The 23954-nt window shown below is 31.1% G+C and overlaps 1 protein-coding gene across 2 annotated transcripts in view; it reads left to right on the forward strand.

Annotated features, from left to right (window-relative positions):
- Positions 1-20873, forward strand: part of LOC111708167 (uncharacterized) — a 66896-nt gene extending 46023 nt beyond the window's left edge. Inside the window, exons 15-23 of one of the 2 annotated variants that reach the window (XM_023481465.1) lie at positions 4441-4573; positions 4885-5035; positions 6883-6952; positions 7992-8054; positions 10079-10192; positions 11431-11515; positions 11657-11732; positions 15582-15720; positions 19141-20873. In XM_023481465.1, the coding sequence (XP_023337233.1) occupies positions 4441-4573; positions 4885-5035; positions 6883-6952; positions 7992-8054; positions 10079-10192; positions 11431-11515; positions 11657-11732; positions 15582-15720; positions 19141-19260 (951 nt within the window). In that variant the 3' untranslated portion in view covers positions 19261-20873. Of the gene's footprint in view, positions 1-4440; positions 4574-4884; positions 5036-6882; positions 6953-7991; positions 8055-10078; positions 10193-11430; positions 11516-11656; positions 11733-15581; positions 15721-19115 lie in introns of both variants that reach the window. The other variant, XM_023481471.1, reaches the window with a different exon arrangement.
- The last annotated feature ends 3081 nt before the right edge of the window (positions 20874-23954 follow it).

Consider the following 23954-nt stretch of genomic DNA (forward strand, 5'->3'; position numbering starts at 1 on the left):
TTTAGTTTTACTACTAATCCACAAGTATCTGAGTAACTCCTTCTTAAATACTCTGATCCCACCAATTATACAATATCTCTTTCTAATCCCTTCTCATTGTGTATACATGACTATACTATGTGTGTACATGTATATGATATAATTATATTTATATATATATAAATATTATATGCATAATTATATTTATAATGTTCCCAACTACTATGTGATGTTCTAGGCCCCATCTGCTCTATAGATATATATATTAATATCAGAAGTGTCTCCGACTTCTTTTAGTAAATTTTCTTCAGTAATTCCCTCAGGACCCCCGTTTCCACTTCTTCCTTCCTAATCACCTCCCACCCCCTCTGACGTCCCTCCTGATTCAACAGCCCCCCTACCTTCGTAGTCATTAAATGTGACCACAATATTTCGAAAAACATGAATTTGTTTTAAGTTGGGCAAAAGAACGTTATAGATCAAACATGAAAAGCAGGATAAATTCTTTAAATAAACTAGCTAACTATCACGGGCAGCTGTAGTACATTTGAATTTCGGAGCTGGGTCAACCTTTCCGGTCCCAGTTTGTACTGTATCGCCCGGACATTGGGTAAATAAAGCAGACACTCAATAAGGACTAGCCGGTGTAGCAAGGTTGACGCGGTCAGACTTTAGGTTAAAGGAATTGAGTTTTGTCACAAACTCTACTTTTCTAATCTCTATATCTTTGCAACCCAATGTCGCAGACCTTTGATATTTCAAACTATGAATTCTGTTAGACCAAATAATCTAAGTTTGAAATATCAAACGTTATCATCATCAGATTGTAAAGATATAGGGATTAGACAATTTGAGTTTGTGACAAAAACTCAGTTCCTTTACTTTTACTAACGGGTCAGGGGTGCGTGCTATGATCACCATTTTAAAAGAGATTGAAACTTTTATATTGGTAATCCCTTGACAGAGTAGATCCGTATCTTTTGCGTCTAGCGATGGATTAAGTTAAATTAATCAAATAAAACTATTTCAGATGGTTTGACAAATCAGATAAAGTAAAAATATGGGTTAGCTCATTTTAATGGATTTAAGACTTAATCACTTCAAAATAAAAGGTTTCTATTGTGATAACTGAGCTGAGACGTTTATATAGTTCCGATCTCTGGTTAACAGAATAAGTCTTCAGACATGATACCAAGATACTTCGGTTTCCGAACTATTCTATCCTTTATCTTTGCTTCTGGATAAACAAACAACAAGGATTAATGAAATTTTGGTTTATGGACGCCAGATTTTATGGATAGGTTGGTTTCTGTCTACCAGAAAACAATAACATCTTTGTTTATGGATACCAGAATACAACAACCTTTGTTTTCTGGATACCAGAATAAAGGATATATTTCTTTCTAGATACCGGAACATAGGTTTACATTGGTTCCCGGATACAAAGGCAAAGGTTTACATTGGTTACCGGATACCTGAACATAGGTTAACATTGGGTTCCGGATACCAGAGCAAAGGTTTACAATGGTTCCCGGACGAAAATATTTATTTTTAGTTTGGTTTACAATACTTATCATTTCTGGGCTCAGTAATATAACCATAAATAGTTAATATCATAATTAGTTCATAAATATTTTTGCTTAAATAACTAAACAGTCCCTTTAAATATTAAAGATGCGTCTACCCAATCTACCTGTTTAAATATAAAGGTTGAAACTAAAACATGTGTGTGGTCATCATTGTTTGCACAGTGGGTTAATATCAGGCTGTCAGCTCCACACTGGGCCAACATCAGTTTTTTCAGTCCTCAAATTAACTTTACATATTACTTATTGCGGGTATTTATTTAATACCACGGGTGTCCCACATCATATTTGATCGTTTATGGCTCTAAATTTAGATTTTCGGGACTAATCAGAAAATTGTGTGAGCCATCTTTATATAAATTTGGCTTTTCTGTCTGTTTGTTTGTCTGTCTGTATTCAATAAACGTCAAAACGGCTGAACCGATCGGGCACAATTTTTTTGTGGGATATCTAGGGAGCCCAGGGAAGGTTTATGAATGATCAAAATTTCAAATATTTGTCTCCATCAAAAGTCGATCTTCATTAAATTTTTGAATATTTTGAAAATCCACGAATTTTTTTGTGAAAATCCGCGAATTATTTTTGTTTTGTTTTACGATGTACACAAATGCAGTAAATCATCAAAACCACATAAAAACCTGCACAAACTCTTACACACTCGAATTCCACACACTCGTTTCACACATCACACACGCTACACCCTCTTGGGAAAACACACAAACACACAAATATTAACAAAATATGTTGTGAAAAGATCCGGTCAAACATAGATCTTTCCTAGTCCTGATACTAAACACCTGCTTAACACAGCTGGAGTACTTTCATCCGTACTCATACTTCTCATCCTACTCATCCTATCCATCCTACTCATCCTTTACATCCTACTCATCCTATCCATCCTACTCATCCTTTACATCCTACTCATCCATCTCATCCTACTCATCCTATTCATCCTACTTATCCTCCTCATCCTACTCATCCTATTCATCCTACTCATCCTATCTAACTCTTCTTACTTATCCTACTTACCATACACATCATACTCACTTTCTTATTATATTCATTTTTCTTATTCTGCTCCATCTACTAATTTTATTTATCCTACTAATCCTACTCATCCTTCACTCCTCTTTTAACCCGATCATTTACTATTACTCACCTAAACCCTTCAGTACTCTTTTTGACCCCTGATAAATGATTTTCTAACCCTTGATTCTTCACTGTTCTTCTAACGTTAAATCCTTCAGTAATCCTTTGGACCCTTTCAACCTGTGATTCTTTCAAAACTTTTCTAACCTTTGACCAATCACTACACCCCCAACACCCCTTTATCCTTCATTTCTCCCCATGCAGCACCATTGATCCTTCACTACTCCCCTACTCCCCTGAGCTGAACCGGGATCCTTTACTTTTCTTCTAAGCTGAGCTGTGATCCTTTACTTCTCCCCTGAGCTGAACCGTGATCCTTCCCTTCTCCTCTGAGCTGAACCGTGATCCTTCCCTTCTCCCCTGAGCTGAACCGTGATCCTTCCCTTCTCCCCTGAGCTGAACCGTGATCCTTCCCTTCTCCCCTGAGCTGAACCCAGATCCTTCACTTCTCCCCTGAGCTGATCCCAAATCTTTCACTTCTTCCCTGAGCTTAACACTAATGCTTTACTCCCCTAAATCTCTGTTATATCTTATTGAATCTAAATATAAGGTTTTGATGTTAATATGTTAATATTGATTGATTGGAACTATTAATAATAAATAAACGGAGAATATTTATGGCCATTGTACTCAGTTTAGATGGATATAGAATATAACAAGAATCGACTAGGGAAGAAGGGAGGGTGAAAGGGAGAGTATGAAGAGAGGAGAGAAGGTAGGGAGAGAAGAGAGGGAGAAAAAGGGGGGGGGGAGAGTATGAAGAGAGGAGAGAGGAAGAGATAAGAAGAGGAGAAAGTGAATATTGAAGGGATATTGAGGGGAAAAGTGTATTTCAATTAAGGCTAAGCCCGAGGCTGTAAAAAGATAAAAATGTCCCTGTAAACTCTAAAAGTTTATTCGTCAGCACTGGACGGGAAATTAAACTGATGAAATCTATACTTTGTGTCCACTAACATAGTGAATACGAACATTTCTATTTATCTACAGTGATATCCAAAAACTCTGGAATAGGAAGACGACTTTTAATTAAAATATTCCAATGAGCATGGGACACAGCAATTTTGCAGTGTAAACAGACCTATTTTACTTGATAAGTGATTTAATAAGTGTCTGTAGTGTCTAATTGCTTTTTTAACAACATCAAATAAACTGAAGTACTGCTATGAAGTCGTCTTCCTATTACAGAGTTTTTCGGTTATCGCTGTATCATTTACAATACTTCCAAAAGAAACAAGAAAAAGAAATGAACCTCCACTCAAGTTTAAAGTTTAAAAGTTCAAATAGTTAATTTTGAGTTGTTCTGCTCTTGACTCTAGATTATAGAATTGTGGTTTAAAATTAGCTATATAAACTATATAAACTGTAGACGTATATTCATGCACTCTCCATTTATAGAGTGAAATATCTCATTCACAATAGTACCCTTAAAAAAAGCTTTATCTGATCAAGAATTTATGAGATATCAATAACTTTCTCTTTGAAAATTTACGACTTTCGTTTGTGGTTTTTTTAATCAACCCGCATATTTGTGGTATAGAAAAAATGTCGGAAATTGTCAGTAAGTAAACAATTTTTAAAAAGAAAAATGACAATATCTTTGATATTTTCGTTTAGAGAGAAAGGTTTCAAGAGTACCGTTGTGAACCGGGTGTGCCACTCTTTAGGATAACTTGAAATTACAATGACAAATTCTTTAAATATATTAATTAAATTGTTTACAATTTAGTTGTGGGTTGCATATGCTCCATGTGGATCCCAACACAAGGACGCAGTTCAGATCACCCTGGAGCAGATAGATCTCATTAAACGGTTTGTGGAGCAGTATGGAACACACCTAGAGTTTGTTACAACATCTGAAGGTAAATATATTTATTCAAATATACATTTTCACTTGATCTAACAAATCAAAATCCACAAAAAAATTTTCTCTCCGCCGATGAGAGATGGCGAAAATACAAGTCAGCTATTTTTTCTTCAAAAGGTATACCTCTCGATAAACAGCTTTTTCTATTATTTTGGTTTAGTTAATTATCAAAAAAAAACACGCATTATTCTGTGAGAAAAATTAATAATAACTGATTTATGGCATTCAATTCTATCATTTTACTAAAATCGTTGCTTTTAAGTATAAATTTCTTAATATTGTCATAATTTTGTGATTTTATTCAAGAACTAGTTGCTGTTCATCAGAGGGGTAAAATATCCAGCCTAATCTCCGTAGAGTCCGGACACTCTATAGGGACCAGCCTCGGGGTCCTCAGGATGTATCAGAGGCTGGGGGTCAGATCTCTAGCTCTAACTCATAACTGCAATAATCCATGGTTAGTAATTAGTAATCGGGTTTTAGAAGTTGTCTAGAATCAAGCGTTGGTTAAAAACTGAGAGTTTTTAGCATGATTTTACGTCCTTACATTTGAATTTAGGTTCTATAAATACTTACGGCGATAACATTTGATGTATTATAATTTTTGTAAAATTCAGCGGGCTTTTAATGCCAATGCGCAATTATAAAACGGATATGAACCAATTAAAGTTTTTTTTTATTTATAATTTTTCTGTTTACTGATCACTCTGTTGGAAAGAAAAGATTAAAAAGACATTTAAGGGTGTCAATTAATTGATTAAAATTGTTTTTTAACAAAAAAGTTTTTTTGTCTAGAATTTTTTCCATTAATATAAAAAGTATTATTTTTAAAAATTCCACAATAAGTCAAAAGCTTTGAATAAGTCCAAACTCATCTCGAATCATTGTGTACAAAAATATACACTATTAATTTTACGGAAACATCTGGCAACAAATTCTAAGAAAAAAACTACTTGCCTCAAACTCTAATTTCTAATTCCTATATATGGTGTAAATCTGTATTTCAAGCTTTGATTATTATTACTGGCTTGAAATATCAGAGGTTCATGACGTTATTAAATAAAGTTTACAGTTTCCTTAGAAATATAAAGTAAAAAACCATTTTGTTAAAAGTTGCGTAGAATACCTTTAATTCTATGCTATTCTGTTTGTGGTGGAGAATCCCTTTAATTATATGGTATTCTGTTTGTGGTGGAGAATCCCTTTAATTCTATGGTATTCTGTTTGTGGTGGAGAATCCCTCTAATTCTATGGTATTCTGTTTGTGGAGGAGAATCCCTCTAATTCTATGATATTATATTTGTGGAGAAGGATCCCTCTAATTCTATGGTATTCTGTTTGTGGAGGAGAATCCGTTTAATTCTATGGTATTCTATTTGTGGAAGAGAATCTCTTTAATTATATGGTATTCCATTTGTGGAGGAGAATCCCTTTATTTATATGGTATTCTGTTTGTAGAGGAGAATCCCTTTAATTACATAGTATTCTGTTTGTGGAGGAGAATCCCTTTAATTCTATGGTTTTCTGTTTGTGGAGGAGAATCCCTTTAATTATATGGTATTCTGTTTGTAAAGGAGAATCCCTTTAATTATATGGTATTCTGTTTGTGGTGGAGAATCCCTTTAATTCTATGGTTTTCTGTTTGTGGAGGAGAATCCCTTTAATTATATTGTATTCTGTTTGTAAAGGAGAATCCTTTTAATTATATGGTATTCTGTTTGTGGTGGAGAATCCCTTTAATTCTATGGTATTCTGTTTGTGGAGGAGAATCCCTTTAATTCTATGATAATCTGTTTGTGGAGGAGAATCCCTTTAATTCTATGATAATCTGTTTGTGGAGGAGAATCCCTTTAGTTCTATGGTATTCTGTTTGTGGAGGAGAAACAAGACATAAAATCTTAATTACAAAACTAAATCTGATAAATGGGAACAGTTTGTTTAAAATTAGATTTCATTTATATATTCATTAATAAAGGGACTGATATTGTAAATTCTTGCCTGATTCAAACTCCTATCCTTCAAACCATTATCTGATCAATAATGAGGAAAATATTGAATATTCTAGCTTAAAAAGTGTTTAATTCTGACAGTCCCTTTAATATTGAAATTACGTGCACAGTCCCTTTAATATTGAAATTACGTGCACAGTCCCTTTAATATTTAAGCTACATGCACAGTTCCTTTAATATTGAAGCTACGTGCACAGTCCCTTTAATATTGAAGCTACGTGCACAGTCCCTTTAATATTGAAGCTACGTGCACAGTCCCTGTAATATTGAAAATACAGTCCCTCTAATATATCAGGGCTGATTCAAGCCTGGTTGACCGGCCTGGAGGAATACCTCTACATAACGGGCTTACAGAATTCGGCAAGGTAACATTTCCCAGTTTTATGAGACAACCCAACCCTTTCAAAAAAATCTAAACCTTTTTAAAGTCATAGTAATTGAGTTATTGTCACAAACTCAAATTTTCTTGTCCCTATATCTATTCAACCTGAAGTCGTAAGGTTTACAACATTTGGTTGCAAAGATATGGGGCAAAAACTCAATTCCTTTGTTTGATACTTACTAAGTTGTCCTTGAGAAATCTTGAATTGATCTTTACCTTGACTTTCACGGTGATTCAGATGTCCAGGTTTAAAAGTCAGTCAGGCTTCAGTATCAAGCCCATTTTCCTCATTTAACGTGGACATTCTACACTTACTAGGATATTTAAAATCAAAGATTTCTCTTATACAGGGGAAGATGGGGGGGGGGGGCTCAGACCAAATAGCCACATCCCTGTCCATGCCCTGGCTTGATCACTGATAAGGTTTTAATTTTTCAGGAAATGCATTTAATTTTTTCTAGTATCTAGAACCCTGTAAATTTATGGGAATAGATTCTCTTAAATACTGAATGAAGAATTTATCACAGTTTTCAAACAATGGACGAGTTTCTGAAATATAGGATTATGCTAAGACGGAAAAATATTCGAATAAAAATGAATAAAATTTAGACATTCATGAATATTTATCAAATATAGGATTTTAAAAGGTTTGGTTTCTGAACTAATCTTAGGCAAACCTTTTAATGTCTTAGCATAAATAGAATTGATTGATTCAATTTGAATTAAAATCTAGTTTTTTCTCTTAAATATTCTTACATTTCAAAATGTTTCCAAGTTTTGTTTTGTTGATTTTTTTCAGATAAAACAATACGACATCCCAATACAATTTAATTCTTTGATAACTTCCAATTTAATATTTCTGAGAAACTTTTGTAAGCAGAGGACAAATCCCTAGGGGATTCCTGCTAGCCCCTCCCCCCCATCTAACAAATCCCTAGGGGGACTCCTGCTAATTCTCCCCCCTCTAAACCTCCCTCATTCCAAAATTCCCCCTATTATGATGATTTAATTATTAATTTCAGACTGTGATTGCTGAGATGAATAGGCTTGGTATGATTGTAGATTTGTCGCATAGTTCTTTAAAGGTAGGAATATACCTTGAACAGTCAGATTCTAATTTAGAAAATTTGGATATTTTAAAACAAGCTAGCTTCAAGCTTGTTGATATTAAAAAGTAAGCTAGCTTCTAGCTTATAGATATTAAAAAGTAACCTAGCTTCTAGCTTATAGATATTGATAAGCAATCTAGCTTCTAGCTTGTAGATATTAAAAAGTAATCTAGCTTCTAACTTGTAGACATTAAATAGCAATCTAGCTTTAAGCTTGTAGATATTAAAAAGTAAGCTAGCTTCTAACTTGTAGACAATAAAAAGCAATCTAGCTTCTAGCTTGTAGATATTAAAAAGTAAGCTAGCCTCTAGCTTGTAGATATTAAAAGTAAGCTAGATTCTAGCTTGTAGATATTGATAAGCAATCTAGCTTCTAACTTGTAGACAATAAAAAGCAATCTAGCTTCTAGCTTGTAGATATCAAGAAGTAAGCTAGCTTCTAGCATGTAGATATTTAAAAGTGAGCTAGCTTCTAGCTTGTATATATTGAAAAGCAATCTAGCTTTAAAGGGGGTGTTCGCGAAAAATGAAAGGGGGTATAGGCTTAATGCGATAAAAAAGCGCCTTTGATCGCTACTAATCTTACTTCTATCTGTTGCGTCTATAAGGAGAAAATTGTTAAAGACGTCTCATACCGAATAACTTAGCGCCCATACAAATTCAGAAAATTGCAACATACGACTTAGACCGTAAAAAATCAATTTAATTTCAAACAAATCATTCAGATATTGCAATCTATAGTCATCGATTATCTTTCGCCACATTTGTATATAGTTTATATTTTATAATATTTTTTAATTAATTTGTTTTGAACTTGATTATTTCTCTTGTCGCTTGCGCAACTATCTAAGAATGCCGCGCACCACTCACATTTTTCGAAATCCGTTAAAACGTTTTCAAAAAAATGAAATATTATAAATATTGAAAAGTAAGATAGCTTCTAGCTTGTAGATATTGAAAAGTAAGCTAGCTTCGAGCTTGTTGATATTAAAAAGTAGGCTAGCTTTAAGCTTGTAGATATTAAAAAGTAAGCTAGCTTCTAGCTTATATATATTGAAAAGCAATCTAGCTTTAAGTTTGTAGATATTAAAAAGTAAGCTAGCTTCTAGCTTATATATATTGAAAAGCAATCTAGCTTTAAGCTTGTAAATTTTAAAAGTAAGCTAGCTTCTAGCTTGTAGATATTGAAAGTAAGCTAGCTTCTAGCTTGTAGACATTGAAAAGCAAGCTAGCTTCTAGCTTGTAGACATTAAAAAATAAGTTAGCTTCTAGCTTGTAGATATTGAAAAGCAAGCTAGCATCAAGCTTGTAGATATTGAAAAGTAAGCTAGCTTCTAGCTTGTAAATATCGAAAAGCTAGCTAGCTTGTAGCTTGTAGATATTGAAAAGTAAGCTAGCTTCTATCTTGTAGATATTGAAAAGCTAGCTAGTTTTCTAGCTTGTAGAAAAATTAAAAAATAAGCTAGCCTCGAGCTTGAAAACCTAGTTGAAAAGCCCTGTATATATTACGAAGGATAGATTAGAAAATATGAAATTAATCCTGCTATATCATCAATCCATTAGAAATAATTTCTTTAATTTATAAGCTTTATACTGATTAACCCTTCATTATTAATCATTGAAAATTTAATAAATAAAATATAAATAAAAAAGTCCTAAGCCAGCAAAAGAACGCTTCGAATAAAAATGTAGGTGATTGATCGATAGATTGCTTAAATGTTTATCAAATCAGACTGGTTATTAAAAATGAATTTTTAGTTGGTTATCTTTTACTTTGTTGCGAAGTTTATTGATCACTATGTTGAGTATATAATTGATTAATTGATCATGTAATTAAAGGATTTATTGATTGATTGATTATACTGCTGAGGACAGTAAAGCTTGATTGATTAATTAATTATCAATCGATTGATTGATTGATTAGACTGCTGAGGATGATAAATCTGTTTTAATCAATTTATAAATTGATTGAATTATTAACGAATTGATTGATTGATTAGACTGCTGAGGACAGTATATCTGTGAGTTTAGCCCCTGTGATATTTTCCCATTCTTCTGCTCAATCTCTCTGCAACTCCAGTAGAAATGTACCTGATAAACTAATAAAAAAAGTGGTAAGCATTTAAAAAAAAATTAACCAAATGTCTTCGATGAAACCGACTATGTAACAAGATGATTTCATAAGCCTACTTTTCTAGTCTTTTTAGTAAAAATAATTTAGTTAAGATATCTTTTTTTGCCATTCTAACGGCTTTCACACATCTATGAGATTAAACGTCATTTTTCATTTTTAGTCTAGATTTTTGTAATTTTTTCCTACTTGTGAGTAAAATCATCACAAGGTCATAAAGTCGCACCAGCACTGTTGCATAAATATGACCATCTTCTTCTGTCTTTAGTTTTCGGTGTGTAGGGAGAACATATACATTATCAGAATAGAACGTCTAAACTATATATCTGTATTTTGTTCATTTATCTATCTATACATTTATTTATTTATTTATTGTTGAATAAATTCCTTGCTCTATTTGAAATGTGCATCTCGGCAAAAAGTTGTAAAGGGAATGGTCACGAATTTAGATGTTTACTTTTGTTGCTCTGATTTTAACTCCAGTTCTTTAAACGGAAATTATTCAACTTTTAAAATAATTTAAAGGAAAATGTCTGAATACTTTTTAAACATGATATTAAATCTTTTATAATGAAATCCATGAAGCTTCTTGTCTGTTGATTGATCAGCCATCTTGACGTCAGCTGATCAGTAATCATAAAGTCCGCTGATAAGCCAGCTTAAAGTGTACCGATCATCTTAAAGTCAGCTGGTCAGCCATCTTAAATTCAGCTCATCAGTCATTTTAAAGTCAGCTGATTAGCCAATTAAGAGTCAGCTGATCATCTTAAAGTCAGCTGATCAGTCATCTTAAAGTCAGCTGTTCAGCCATCTTGATTTCAGTTGATTAGCCAGCTTGAAGTAAGTTGAACATAATGAAGTCAGCTGATCAGCCATCTTGAAGTCAACTGATCAGCCATCATGAATTCAGCCAAAAAATACAAACAGTCTTCGGAAAATCTTAGTTATAGAAGACATGTACCCCTTTTTAAAATTTGTGACCCCTCCCTTTAAAAGGTTTAATTTTCTCCCAAGTTCTGGAAATTTTCATTGTACCATAAATCTTTGTTATTCTTACAGTCTGACAGAAGAATGATAAAACGGATATTTATTGATATTTAGTCGGAGAAAGATGGGTTGGTCATAATAAACCTATATTTAGTCGGAGAAGGGCGGGTTGGTCATAATAAACCTATATTTAGTCGGAGAAGGGCGGGTTGGTCATAATAAACCTATATTTAGTCGGAGAAGGGCGGGTTGGTCATGATAAACTTCTTCTCCTACTTCATCACGTGTTCAAATATGTCTACCATTACAGATGTGATAAGTAAGTATATTTTATTATTTTGTGATTTATAGACACCAAGACAAAGTTTTCCGAATATAAGATACTAATACAAATTGATTGTAAGTCAAGATCATAGATCTTTTGGGTTTCAATAAAATACACAAATATTATTATTTTCAGACCATATCAACCACGTACGCAAAGTTGGGGGCGTCGACCATGTTGGAATAGGTGCCAGCTATGACGGAATAAATGCGTAAGTATATTGTTAATTAGAATTAAGAACTTTACATCTGACGCAAATTTTAAACGTCTATAACTGTAACAAATAAATTGTATTTTATATGTATTGAAGAAATCTCAATCTGGCAGAATGATTTTTTTTGAAAAGTTATAATAATCTAACTTTCCGGAAATCTTTAAATTTAAAGAACATTATCCAGCACGAAAAGCTAAAACACGATTAAATTACTCCCCCCCCCCTGCAATTTTTTATGATTAAATGGACTCTGACTGTAATTTCAAATTATGCAATTACATGGCAATGCCCGATTCACAACGGCACCCTTAAAAGCTTTATCAGATCAATGTTTATAATTTTGAAAACTGATTATTTTCAATGATGGTTTCTCGACTAAAATGATTTGTGCATTTCGACTGCAGGAAAACAAACAAGAATTATCGGAATTAAACAATTTTAAACCTAGAAAACTACAATATATTGACCAGATAAAGTTTTCAAGGTACTGTTGTGAATCAGACATTGCCATCTTTGCACGGAGGGTCACTAGGAATCACGCTTACAGTCCCTTTAATAGTGTGAGGGGGGAGGGTTGGTGGAGGTTGATAAGTTTAAGAACTGACGGGTTTATTTGACTCCAGGGACTGAACTAGACTAAAACAAGATGGATGAACTCCATTTTAACTCAAACCTGTTCAAACCACGTCAACTTTTATATTCGGTCAATCCGTCAAACTTGGAATTCAAATGTCGTCATTGTAATTTTGCGCTTTTAGATTTAACAATTAGGGCAAATAAGAAAGTAAAAAATATTCACTTAGTGTACGTACACAATTGTGTTAATATCATAAAAATATATCATACCATCAAACTTTTCAAATTTTTAAGGTATTTTTGAATAATTTTAATTCATAAGAATTGGAGCACAAAATCATGTTTTGAAATTCAAGTATTGAAATATTTTCAATGTATTTTATAGAATTTCATAATACTGGATCCTTTGAAAAATCTTTATGATATAAAACACTCAACTTTTTCTGCGGAGTAAAATAGAATATTTTGTGATTTATGGTGAAATGTAAATACAGGGATATTTGTGCACCTAAGTCCAGAAAATATAAATATCCATATATAACATATATTTTATCTAAAGGGATGTAGATTGTCAGTTTGTTTGTATCCAATTAACATTACAGGGGGTATGGTTGTATGGTTGTTAAACCGAGAATGTAGTATTGTGGAGAAATTTTTTAGAATTCATTTGAGACATATAGAACGCTGTAATGATGTATAGTGACTGAGTTTGAGCGCAAGTCGACGTTCAAAATCATCCGTTTGGGTGGTTACGTTTTGACAATCAAGTTTTTAAAACTTTTAAGCAACGACGAAAAATGTAAAAACATTCTGTAGTAAACTAATTAGATGTTTAGGAACATATTTCTTAATTAAAATTTTCTCAATAAATCAATGCTAAGCCTAGAATCAATAATATCTTTTTCATCATTTTAATGAATTTCTTATTCTTTAGGAATTTGTTCGCAGATTTCTTCAATTCTTTAAATGTCGTCTTTTTAATACAAATTCCAGGAAATCGACAGAAAATGTTTGCGAACAGTGAGACATTACAGAAACCAAAAACTATATAAGATTAGTTATTTTAGATGATAAGAGTTAATTTTTATTTTCTCTCTTTTCCTAAACAACTAATTAGTTTACTGTAAAATTTTGACTACATTTTTTGTCGTCGTTATTGAATAATTTTTTAAAACCAATTCTCAAAATCATCCCTTAAATATGAACAATCTGTGAGGATTTTAAAGATTGAATATCCGATCTTGCTGAAAACGTCTCACAGGTCTCAAATGATCCCTAAAAACGTCTCATAGGTCTCAAATGATCCCTAAAAACGTCTCATAGGTCTCAAATGATCCCTAAAAACGTCTCATAGGTCTCAAATGATCCCTAAAAAAAATTTCCGCAATACTACATTCTCAGTTGAACTACCATACATTGCCAGTCACTCCCTTTAATGAAGACCTGTAAATGTAATACAGTTTTCTTGTATACTGTATAGGCATGTTTAAAGATGCGTGGGACTATGAATGTAAAATGGATGAATTTCGTACAGTCGTCAGTAAAATGTCATCTTGAGATTTTTATTCTTGTTTTAATAACATTACATCTATATATAAATTTGGCTTGTCTGTTTGTCTGTCTGTCTGTTTGTATCCAATAAACGTCAAAACGGCTGAACTGATCGGGCCCAAATTTTTTGTGGCACCTCGCGTTATCCCAGGGAAGGTTTATGAATGATAAAACTTAAAAAAAATGTGTTTAGAAGGTTTTTGATTTTGTAAAAAAAATTTAAATTCTTGAAAATCCGCGAATTTTTTTTTAAAAAATCCGCAGCATTTTTTTCTTCTTTGTTTTTAAATGCAAACAAAAAGAACATGTTCACAATTTAAATAGAAGATGGAGGCGAAGCGCCTTGAATTTCTAGTTGCTTATACTGTAAAAGTCGCATTGTGTTGTTTTGTAAAATTAAAAATTCCTTTTTTTCTTTTATTCTCTTTCTATTGAAATTCTTGCAATAAGCTTGCACAATGCACACTGTTGCAAAATCCTTTATTAGTCCTTTTCTCATTCGTTCTTATATCATAATTTATTTTTAATCTTTGGGACAGAAACAATCTCAAGAACTGACGAGGGTCATCCCAGACCGAAAAATATTTTCAATAAATGTGGAACTAACATCTACTCTTTTTACTCTACAGAGGTTTGGTCCATCACCGAATTTCAAATCACAATATCTCATTTCTTACTTTCGTATTCCTTCTTCTTTTTTTTTGATGTTTTTCTTACCTCTGAAATCTTTTTAGTTCACTACTAATGTCACTAGTTTTTTTTTTAATTACTTCTTTCCCCTCCTTTTCACTACCTTTTCCTCCTTTCTCCTGCAGTTTCCTCCTTTTTCCTCTATTTTCCTCCTTTCCCCTGCCTTTTCCTCCGTTCCCTTCCCTTTATCTCCTTTCCCTTCCCTTTATCTCCTTTCTCCACCATATTCCTTCTTTCCCCGCCCTTTTCCTTCTTTCCCATATCATTATCTTATTTCCGTTCCCTTTATCTCCTTTCCCCTCCCGTTTCCTCCCTTCCCTTCCCTTTTCCTTCTTTACCTTCCCATTTCCTCTTTTCCCTTCCCGTTATCTCCTTTCCTTTCCCTATATCTCCTTTCCTTTCCATTCCCTTTATCTCCTTTCCCCTCCCTTTTCCTCCTTCCCTTCCTCCCTTTTCCTCCTTTTCCTTCCCTTTATCTCCTTTCCCTTCCTTTTTCCTTCTTTCCCTTCCCTTTATCTCCTTTTCCCTCCCTTTTTCATCCTTCACCTCCCATTCCCTCCGTTTCCCTTATTTTTCCTCCCTTTTCTTTCTTTCCCCTCATTTTTCCTTTCCACAGTAGGTTTATCGAATTTCTTACTTTACTCAAATCTAATAATTAAAATCAAATTATGATGTAACAAAAGTTTATTTTCAAAGGCCTCATGACATCATACCGCCTATTTAATAAACTTGCATCAAACTTTGAATTTCTTATCCTCATATTTGTATTAAATAATGGGGTAAACTTTTCTATTTCAATTTTTGACTAAATCTTAATTCATAGTTTTAAATACAAAAGATTTTAGACTTTTGATTTTAAAAATAAAATGACTCGAAAATTAGAGTTTAAGGCAAGTGTTTAGTTTCCTAGTTTATCCTGAGCTGGGAACTTCTATACGCTGGATACCCATAATCCCAATCGCTTGATTTCGATATACGCTGAGAGCCCTTTTGTGTTTAGTCAAATTGTATGTTTATCTATTGTTGTAGTGTACCGACGGGTCTTGAAGATGTCTCCAAGTATGTTGAACTGATCTCAGCTCTATATTCAACCGGACAGTGGACAGTAGAAGACTTGAAGAAACTTGTCGGGTTGAATTTTCTCCGGGTCTTCAGAGAAGTAGAGAAGGTAGGTGTCTAGAGTGCTATACAGGGTGTCCCAAAATTCCTGCAAATTTTTTAAATTGCAATGTCTTAGCACCGTATCATTTCTAACGTTTTGCATTCATTGAAGTTAGATTACTAAAAGAATTAGAAGTACTAAATCTGGAACACCCTGTACTAGAAGTACTAAATCTGGAACACCCTGTACTAGAAGTACTAAATCTGGAACACCCTGTAGATGTTTTCGTAGAGTGCGCTTTGTACTGGCAAGCCCAAGCCTAAATAGAGTATTAATCATCAATCATGCGTTTTAATTAAACAGTTTATATTCTTACCTAATTTTACCTTCCGAATCCTAAAGATTAACGTAAGAAAATCTTAAAATTTTCTCTTAGTTCTGAATATATGATTTTTAAATTAATTTTTCATTAAATTCAATTCTTAAATTCTCCGACATAGTTTAACGATTTAATGCTAAAGGAATTTTAATATTTTTAAACAATTATCCTAAAATACCTCCAGTATAATTTTCTTTTTCTTTTTTAAAGGAATTAAGACAGAATCTGAACTTACTTTGAAGTTTTAAAAAATTCCGTCATTTTAAAATTTATAATTGTAGGATTTTTAGCGTACTCTACATAAACCTTGTAAATATTTTTTTACCCTTTTAACAAAGAGAATAGAATATATGTTAGAGTGGAATTTACTAGAAAAAAGTGTAAAACGGCCATTTTGTTGTACTATTTCCAATTCCATACTGCAAGAAAACCAAATTATGAAATAGGCTGGTTTCATAATTGACCAATGATCATTTCACTTAGACTCTAAGCCTTTCACTTTACAAACGATGATTTTCCGTTATAACAATAAATCAAATGATGTTTTTATTCACCTAATTCATTTTATAAAGTTTATTTAACAGCTTAAAAAAATTCGAAATTGAAATGGATAGTCTAGGGAACATACTGTATTAATGTACTCTACTGCATATAATTTGTGAACATTTACATGATTTGTACACTTTGAACTCCCTTTCAGGCTGAAAGGGACTAACAAAATTCAAACCGAGGAATTAGCTAAATTCCGCTCTAATATATATTCTATTCTCTTTGCCTTTTGATCACCTTTTTTACCAGCTGAAGTTTTAAATAAATTATTATTTTTAAATCAGATAAAGAATATACCAGGACAAAAACTGCACGTCAATATATTCATTTTTTTAATTAATTTTGGTTTCATAAATTTCATAAATTCTTAATTTCTGTTTATTAAACCTATTACCAGACTTTTAAATATATATTATATGTGTGTGTATATTGTGTGAATATAATGTAAAAATAGGTTACATCTTGGTTTAGGGTTAGATTTACATCTTCATTAAGTACCCCCCCCCCCCCCCCGCAGGTTTTTTAGATATATAGAGTCGGGTCTCATGTTAGTGGTAAGTTTCTGCTCGGAAAAAGGGTTAAAGGTATCTTTTAGGTCAAGTCGGATCAATAATGTATTTTAGGTCAAGTCTAAAGGATCAATAATGTATTTTAGGTCAAGTCTAAAGGATTAATAAATAATGAATTTTAGGTCGGGACTGTAGGGTCCATTGTTTATTTAAGAGGCTCAAGGCCGGGTTAACCGTACATTAAGGATTGGAACTAAAAGGTTACCGGCATATTTAGGCTTGGGACTAAAGGGTTAACCATATATTCAGGGTCGGGACTAAAAGGTTACCGCCATATTTAGGCTTGGGGCTAAAGGGTTAACGATATATTCAGGGCCGGGACTAAAGAGTTAACGATATATTCAGGGTCGGGACTAAAGGGTTAACGATATATTCAGGGTCGGGACTAAAGGGTTAACGGTATATTCAGGGTCATCAGGGGCGGGACTAAAGGGATAACGGTATATTCATGGGCGGGACTAAAGGGTTAACGATATATTCAGGGTCGGGACTAAAGGGTTAACGGTATAGTCAGGGTCGGGACTAAAGGGTTAAGGGTATATTCAGGGTCGGGACTAAAGGGTTAACGGTATATTCAGGGTGGGGACTAAAGGGTTAACGGTATAGCCAGGGTCGGGAATAAAGGGTTAACGGTATATTCAGGGTCGGGACTAAAGGGTTAACGGTATATTCAGGGTCGGGACTAAAGGGTTAACGGTATATTCAGGGTGGGGACTAAAGGGTTAACGGTATACTCAGGGTCGGGACAACAGATTTAGAACTCTGAAAGGAAAAGTTTCCCCATAAACATATATCATCCTTTATTCTTGATAAAACTAATATTATTATAGACAGGGATTATTTTTACAAAATAATATTTATGTCCAAACTAATCTTAAATATTTCATTTCAAAGTTTTGAGTATTGTCTATTGAATGTTTATTTAAAATACTACCCTTTTTATGTGTCTCGCACCCCCTTTTCTAATAACAATTATAATGTTTCGCTGCTGCTCTTCAAGTCAGCATTTCTTCACAATTCTTCAATAAAAACAAATTTCACGGATTATCTATTGAAATTTGTGCATTTTCAAAAATTTTAAATTTAAACATTTTGTTAAAATTTGAATGTTCATAAACCTTCTCTGAGCTTTTGTGAGTTGACACAAATATTTGGTCTCGATCGGTTTAGCCGTTTTACCATTTTTTGCACACAGACAGACAGACAGACAGTTTTACAGATAATTAATAAGTAGATACATATATTTATAAAAACAAATAGTAATACCTGTAAATCTAACAAAGATTAAAGAAGAAAATGAACTAAATCGCGAAAACATATTTCCAAGATTAGAAAAAGTAAATGGAAAATATCTTTATTTTTATCTTCAGATCGTAATGAATTTAACATTTTTTATCAATAGACATTTTCTCAGCAATATTCTTAAATCTCTTATCTATTGGATTTTTTTGTTAAAAAAGGAAACTTTGGAGCTGAAGTGAGATTAAAATTTGTAAGAAAATATTTCAGATAAAAAAGAAATAAGAAAAATTATTGTGATTATTTTACTTTTCGATCCTTTTTATTTTAGAAGTTTTAATCATTTCAAACTAAAAATATCATATTAGACAAAAATAAGATTTGTAAAATCATTGATTTCCTTTAATTTATTCCTAAATAGCTAAATATCTTTGAATTTTATCTTAAAATTAGATTTAAGAATATTTTTCTTGTAACATACATATGATGGGCAACTTTTTTAAAAATTATTATAAAGTATGTATATTGTATATGGATGAATATATATTTATTAGTCTGGTACAGGGTGTCCCAGAAGGCTTCTTGTAGATTTAAAACTCAAAAATAACTTTTAATTCTTTTATAAATTAAACTATTTGATGTTTTCTTGGACACCCTGTCTCTCCAAGAAATGGTAAGTCTTTTGGGACACCTTGTGTGACCTGATGAGCATGTATTGTCCCCAGGTATCTGGATCTGTATCTGATACAGGTTGGAGAGAGGTTGGAGCAGAGTGAGGTGGGAGAGGATCTTATCCCTGGGATAGATATCAAGGATTCAGTGGAGTGTAGAACTATAAACAAGAGAAATACCAATACTGTTCCTTGCTGATCCATAGTTCTCCTTCATACCAGACAATACATACATCCTAGATCCATAGATCTATAGATCCATAATAGATAGATCAACAGATCGAAAGTTCAATAGATCAATAGATCGATATATCAATAGATCAAAAGATCTATAGATCAATAGATCGAAAGATCAATAGATCAATAGATCGATGTATCAGTAAATCGATGTATCAATAGATCTATCAAAAGATCGATAGATCAATTGATCGATAATTCGATAGATCAATAGATCTATGTATCAGTAGATCGATATATCAATAGATCGTTAGATCAATAGATCGAAAGATCAATAGATCAATAGATCGATATATTGTATCAGATATATTGTTTAAAGGTGTTGGTTGCAGGAATCTTGAAGAGAAATTAGTAAAAACGTAGACAATAAAACTAGAGATTATAGAATAATAAAACTAGGAATTTAATATAACAAAATCATCCATTTTTTATCATTCTGAAGACATTAAGAAATTCAAATGTATCTTGACGACAATTAAAAACATTTTGAAAAGGCATTTTTAATTACAAAAAATGATTTCAAAGGCGCTTACATCAAATTTGTTCTAAAATCATTTTATTTTAGTGAATTCTACTTTTGTATATTTAATCTTCTTGTTTTATTCTCAACTCACCACTTTAAGAAAATGAAAAGTGAGTAGCGAGTTTAATATTCGGATAAGTTTAAACCCTTCAGATGAAACTATTAAAAAACGCGAAAAATCCGATTTTTTTGTTCTGTTAACTTCAACAATTCACTCAAAAAAATTTTTTCGATGATTCAACAAAATTTGAAAAATACATTTAATTTATTTTTACTCTACCGATAGAACCTACTTAAAATATAAGTTTTAAAATGACATAATTTGTATTCATTTAGTTTTCTAACAACACTTATACTGAATCCATCTTCCCTTGAATTCAATGTTCTGATTCTAAAATACTGCCATATCCAATATATTCATTATTTTCAATGTTTCTGTAAACCTATGCATATTAATTGTTTATTCATTTTTCGTAATCCATTAATTTGTTCATTTATTAAATATTTTTCTAGCATTCATTCTGAGATATCTTTCATTTTTTAATACTTTATTGAAAAGTAAATTTTACAGACAATACTTTTCATTGCTTCTTTATAATTTGATAAAAGATGTTCTACTTAAAATTTATAAAAAAAATCGTCGTCATACCATTTCCAGTTTAAGCAAACACTTAAATACAGTATCTTAAGTTACTTAAATTCCAAAAAATTATGTTTTTTAGTTTTAGTCAGAGAGAAGTATATAAATCATGTTTGTTAACATTAAATAATGAATTTTACTGGTAAATGTTATAAGCTTTTGGAAAACTTTACACTGTGCTATAATAATAATAATGTAACGTAAACCCGGTTCATAAAGACACAATACCCCGTACCCCGTCTCTATCTCTTACCTATCTATCTCTCTCTCTAGTCACTTTTCCAAAGATAGTCATTTATATACCAAAAAAATAGTCTAAATTTGTTGATATATATCGCACAAAATGTATTTAGGAACTTGTTGATAAAATGTATATACGGATAAACCTTTAATAAATATTATTTCAAAAATATATTTTATTCTTAATGGGAAGACAGTTTAAAATTATTATCTTGAAGATACATAACCCAGAACAGGAACTGGAATGGAACAGGACCTGGAACAGGAACTGGAACAGGAACTGGAACAGGAACTGGAACAGGAACTGGAACTGGAACAGGAACAGAGTAAGAATAAATAAGTTATCCAGTTGGTTTAGTTGCAAAGGGATGTTTTATTAGGTTATTGTGAGATAATTTCTTGTATATAGTTACCTAACTTTTATATTCCCCTCAATGCAATCCAGTTTTTCTCTCTTTTTTATTTCTTCATGCAGAGTATAAGTAATATTATCATTATAATCCATTGATCAATTCAATTCAATCTGAATTTAAGATTTGTTTGAAAGTCGACATTGTAGTACATAAGTATGACATTGATTCTTTGCCACAATTCAAACCTAGATTATATGATCTAACAGAATTTATAGTTTGAAATGTCTTAGGTCCACAGTTGCCCTCAAGCAAGGATAGGTATAAAAAAATGTCAACCTAATCTGTCAATACATTTCATATTGCACATAGATTTTTTGGTCTCTGGACAAAAAGGGGCCTCGGAATAAAATCAAAACACCAAAAAACCTATGATTTGATACATCACATGACCTACTTTCATTGATTTTATATTTTGACCGGAGGTCAAAATTAGAAAACAGGTTATAATGAAATAATTTCCAAAAAGCTCTTGATATGATTTTTTTTTTGGTGGAAAATACTCCTTAACCTTGTGCAATATTAAATATATTGACAGATTAGGTTGACATTGTTTTATACCTATCCCTGCTTGAGGGCAACTATGGGTCTACGACTCCAGGTTGCACAAATATAGGGATACGAAAATTTGAGTTTGTGGCAAAGACTCAATTCCTTTGTCCATAGTATGGAATACTTAAATGCATTGCGGACCATCCACTAAATAGAGTGTTTAACAATTGGCTTCAATTTTATGTTTTAATGTAATATTAGCCCCGCCCCACCCCCTCATTTCACCATGCCAAAATAGATGTTGAACCCCCCAAGTTATCTGTCCTTTATGACAGGATAAACCTTAATATATTCAAGATTTTTATTGGAAATTACCCTCACAGGACAGGATTGGAAAATCATATAAAATATTGAAAATATGGAGAAAAGTCCTGCATCAGTAATATGATTTAGAAATATATGGCCTTGTTACTTTTTTTCATTCAGAACCAGAGACATCCAGTCAATTACAGACAAATTGACATTTACATTCAATATTAATAAAATACATTCATTACATTTTAGATATTGATAAAATACATTCATTACATTTTAGAAATTAATAAAATACATTCATTACATTTTAGATATTAATGAAATACATTCATTGCATTTTATACATTAATAAAATACATTCAGTACATTTTAAATATTAATAAAATACATTCATTACATTTTTGATATTAATAAAATACATTCCTTACATTTTAGACATTAATAAAATACATTCAGTACATTTTAGATATTAATAAAATACATTCATTACATTTTAGAACATTTTAGATATTAATAAAATACATTCATTACATTTTATACATTAATAAAATACATTCAGTACATTTTAAATATTAATAAAATACATTCATTACACTTTTTATATTAATAAAATTCATTCATTACATTTTAGATATTAATAAAATACATTCAGAACATTTTAGATATTAATAAAATACATTCATTACATTTTAGATATTAATAAAATACATCCAGTACATTTTAGATACTAATAAAATACATTCATTACATTAGAAATATAAATAAAATACATTCATTACATTTTTGATATTAATAAAATACATTCAGTACATTTTAGATATCAATAAAATACATTCATTACATTTTATATATTAATAAAATACATTCAGTATATTTTAGATTTTAATAAAATGCATTCATTACATTAGAAATATAAATAAAATACATTCATTACATTTTAGATATTAATAAAATACATTCAGTACATTTTAGATATTAATAAAATACATTCATTACATTTTAGATATTAATAAAGAACATTCATTACATTTAATATCAATAAAATACATTCATTGCATTTTAGATATTAGTAAAATACATTCATTACATTTTAGATATTAATAAAATACATTCAGTACATTTAGATATTAATAAAATACATTCATTACATTTAATATTAATAAAATACATTCACTGCATTTTAGATATTAATAAAATACATTCATTACATTTTAGACATTAATAAAATACATTCAGTACATTTTAGATATTAATAAATACATTCATTACATATTAGATATTAATAAAATACATTCATTAAATTTTAGATATTAATAAAGTACATTCATTTCATTTTAGATATTAATAAAATACATTCATTACATTAGAAAAATAAATAAAATACATTCATTACATTTTAGATATTAATAAAGAACATTCATTACATTATAAATATAATTAAATACATTCATTGCATTAGAGATATTAATAAGATACATTCATTACATTTTAGACATTAATAAAATACATTCATTACATTAGAAATATTAATAAAATACGTTCATTACATTTTAGATATTAATAAAGAACATTCATTACATTTTAGATATTAATAAAATACATTCATTACATTTTAGATATTAATAAAGAACATTCATTATATTATAAATATAATTAAATACATTTATTTCATTTTAGATATTAATAAGATACATTCATTACATTAGATATATTAATAGTTTACATTCATTGCATAATAAATATAAATAAAATACATTCATTACATAAGAAATATTTATATTATACATTCATTACATTAGAAATATTAATAAAATACAATAATTGCATTAGAGATATTAATAAGATACATTCATTACATTTTAGACATTAAGAAAATACATTCATTACATTCTAGATATTAATAAAATACATTCATTACATTTTAGATATTAATAAAGAACATTCATTATGTTTTAGACATTAATAAAATACATTCAGTACATTTTAGATATTAATAAAATACATTCATTACATTTTAGACATTAATGAAATACATT

The sequence above is a fragment of the Eurytemora carolleeae genome, unplaced genomic scaffold (genome assembly GCF_000591075.1).
Source record: "Eurytemora carolleeae unplaced genomic scaffold, Eaff_2.0 scaffold134, whole genome shotgun sequence".
Lineage (NCBI taxonomy): Eukaryota > Metazoa > Arthropoda > Copepoda > Calanoida > Temoridae > Eurytemora > Eurytemora carolleeae.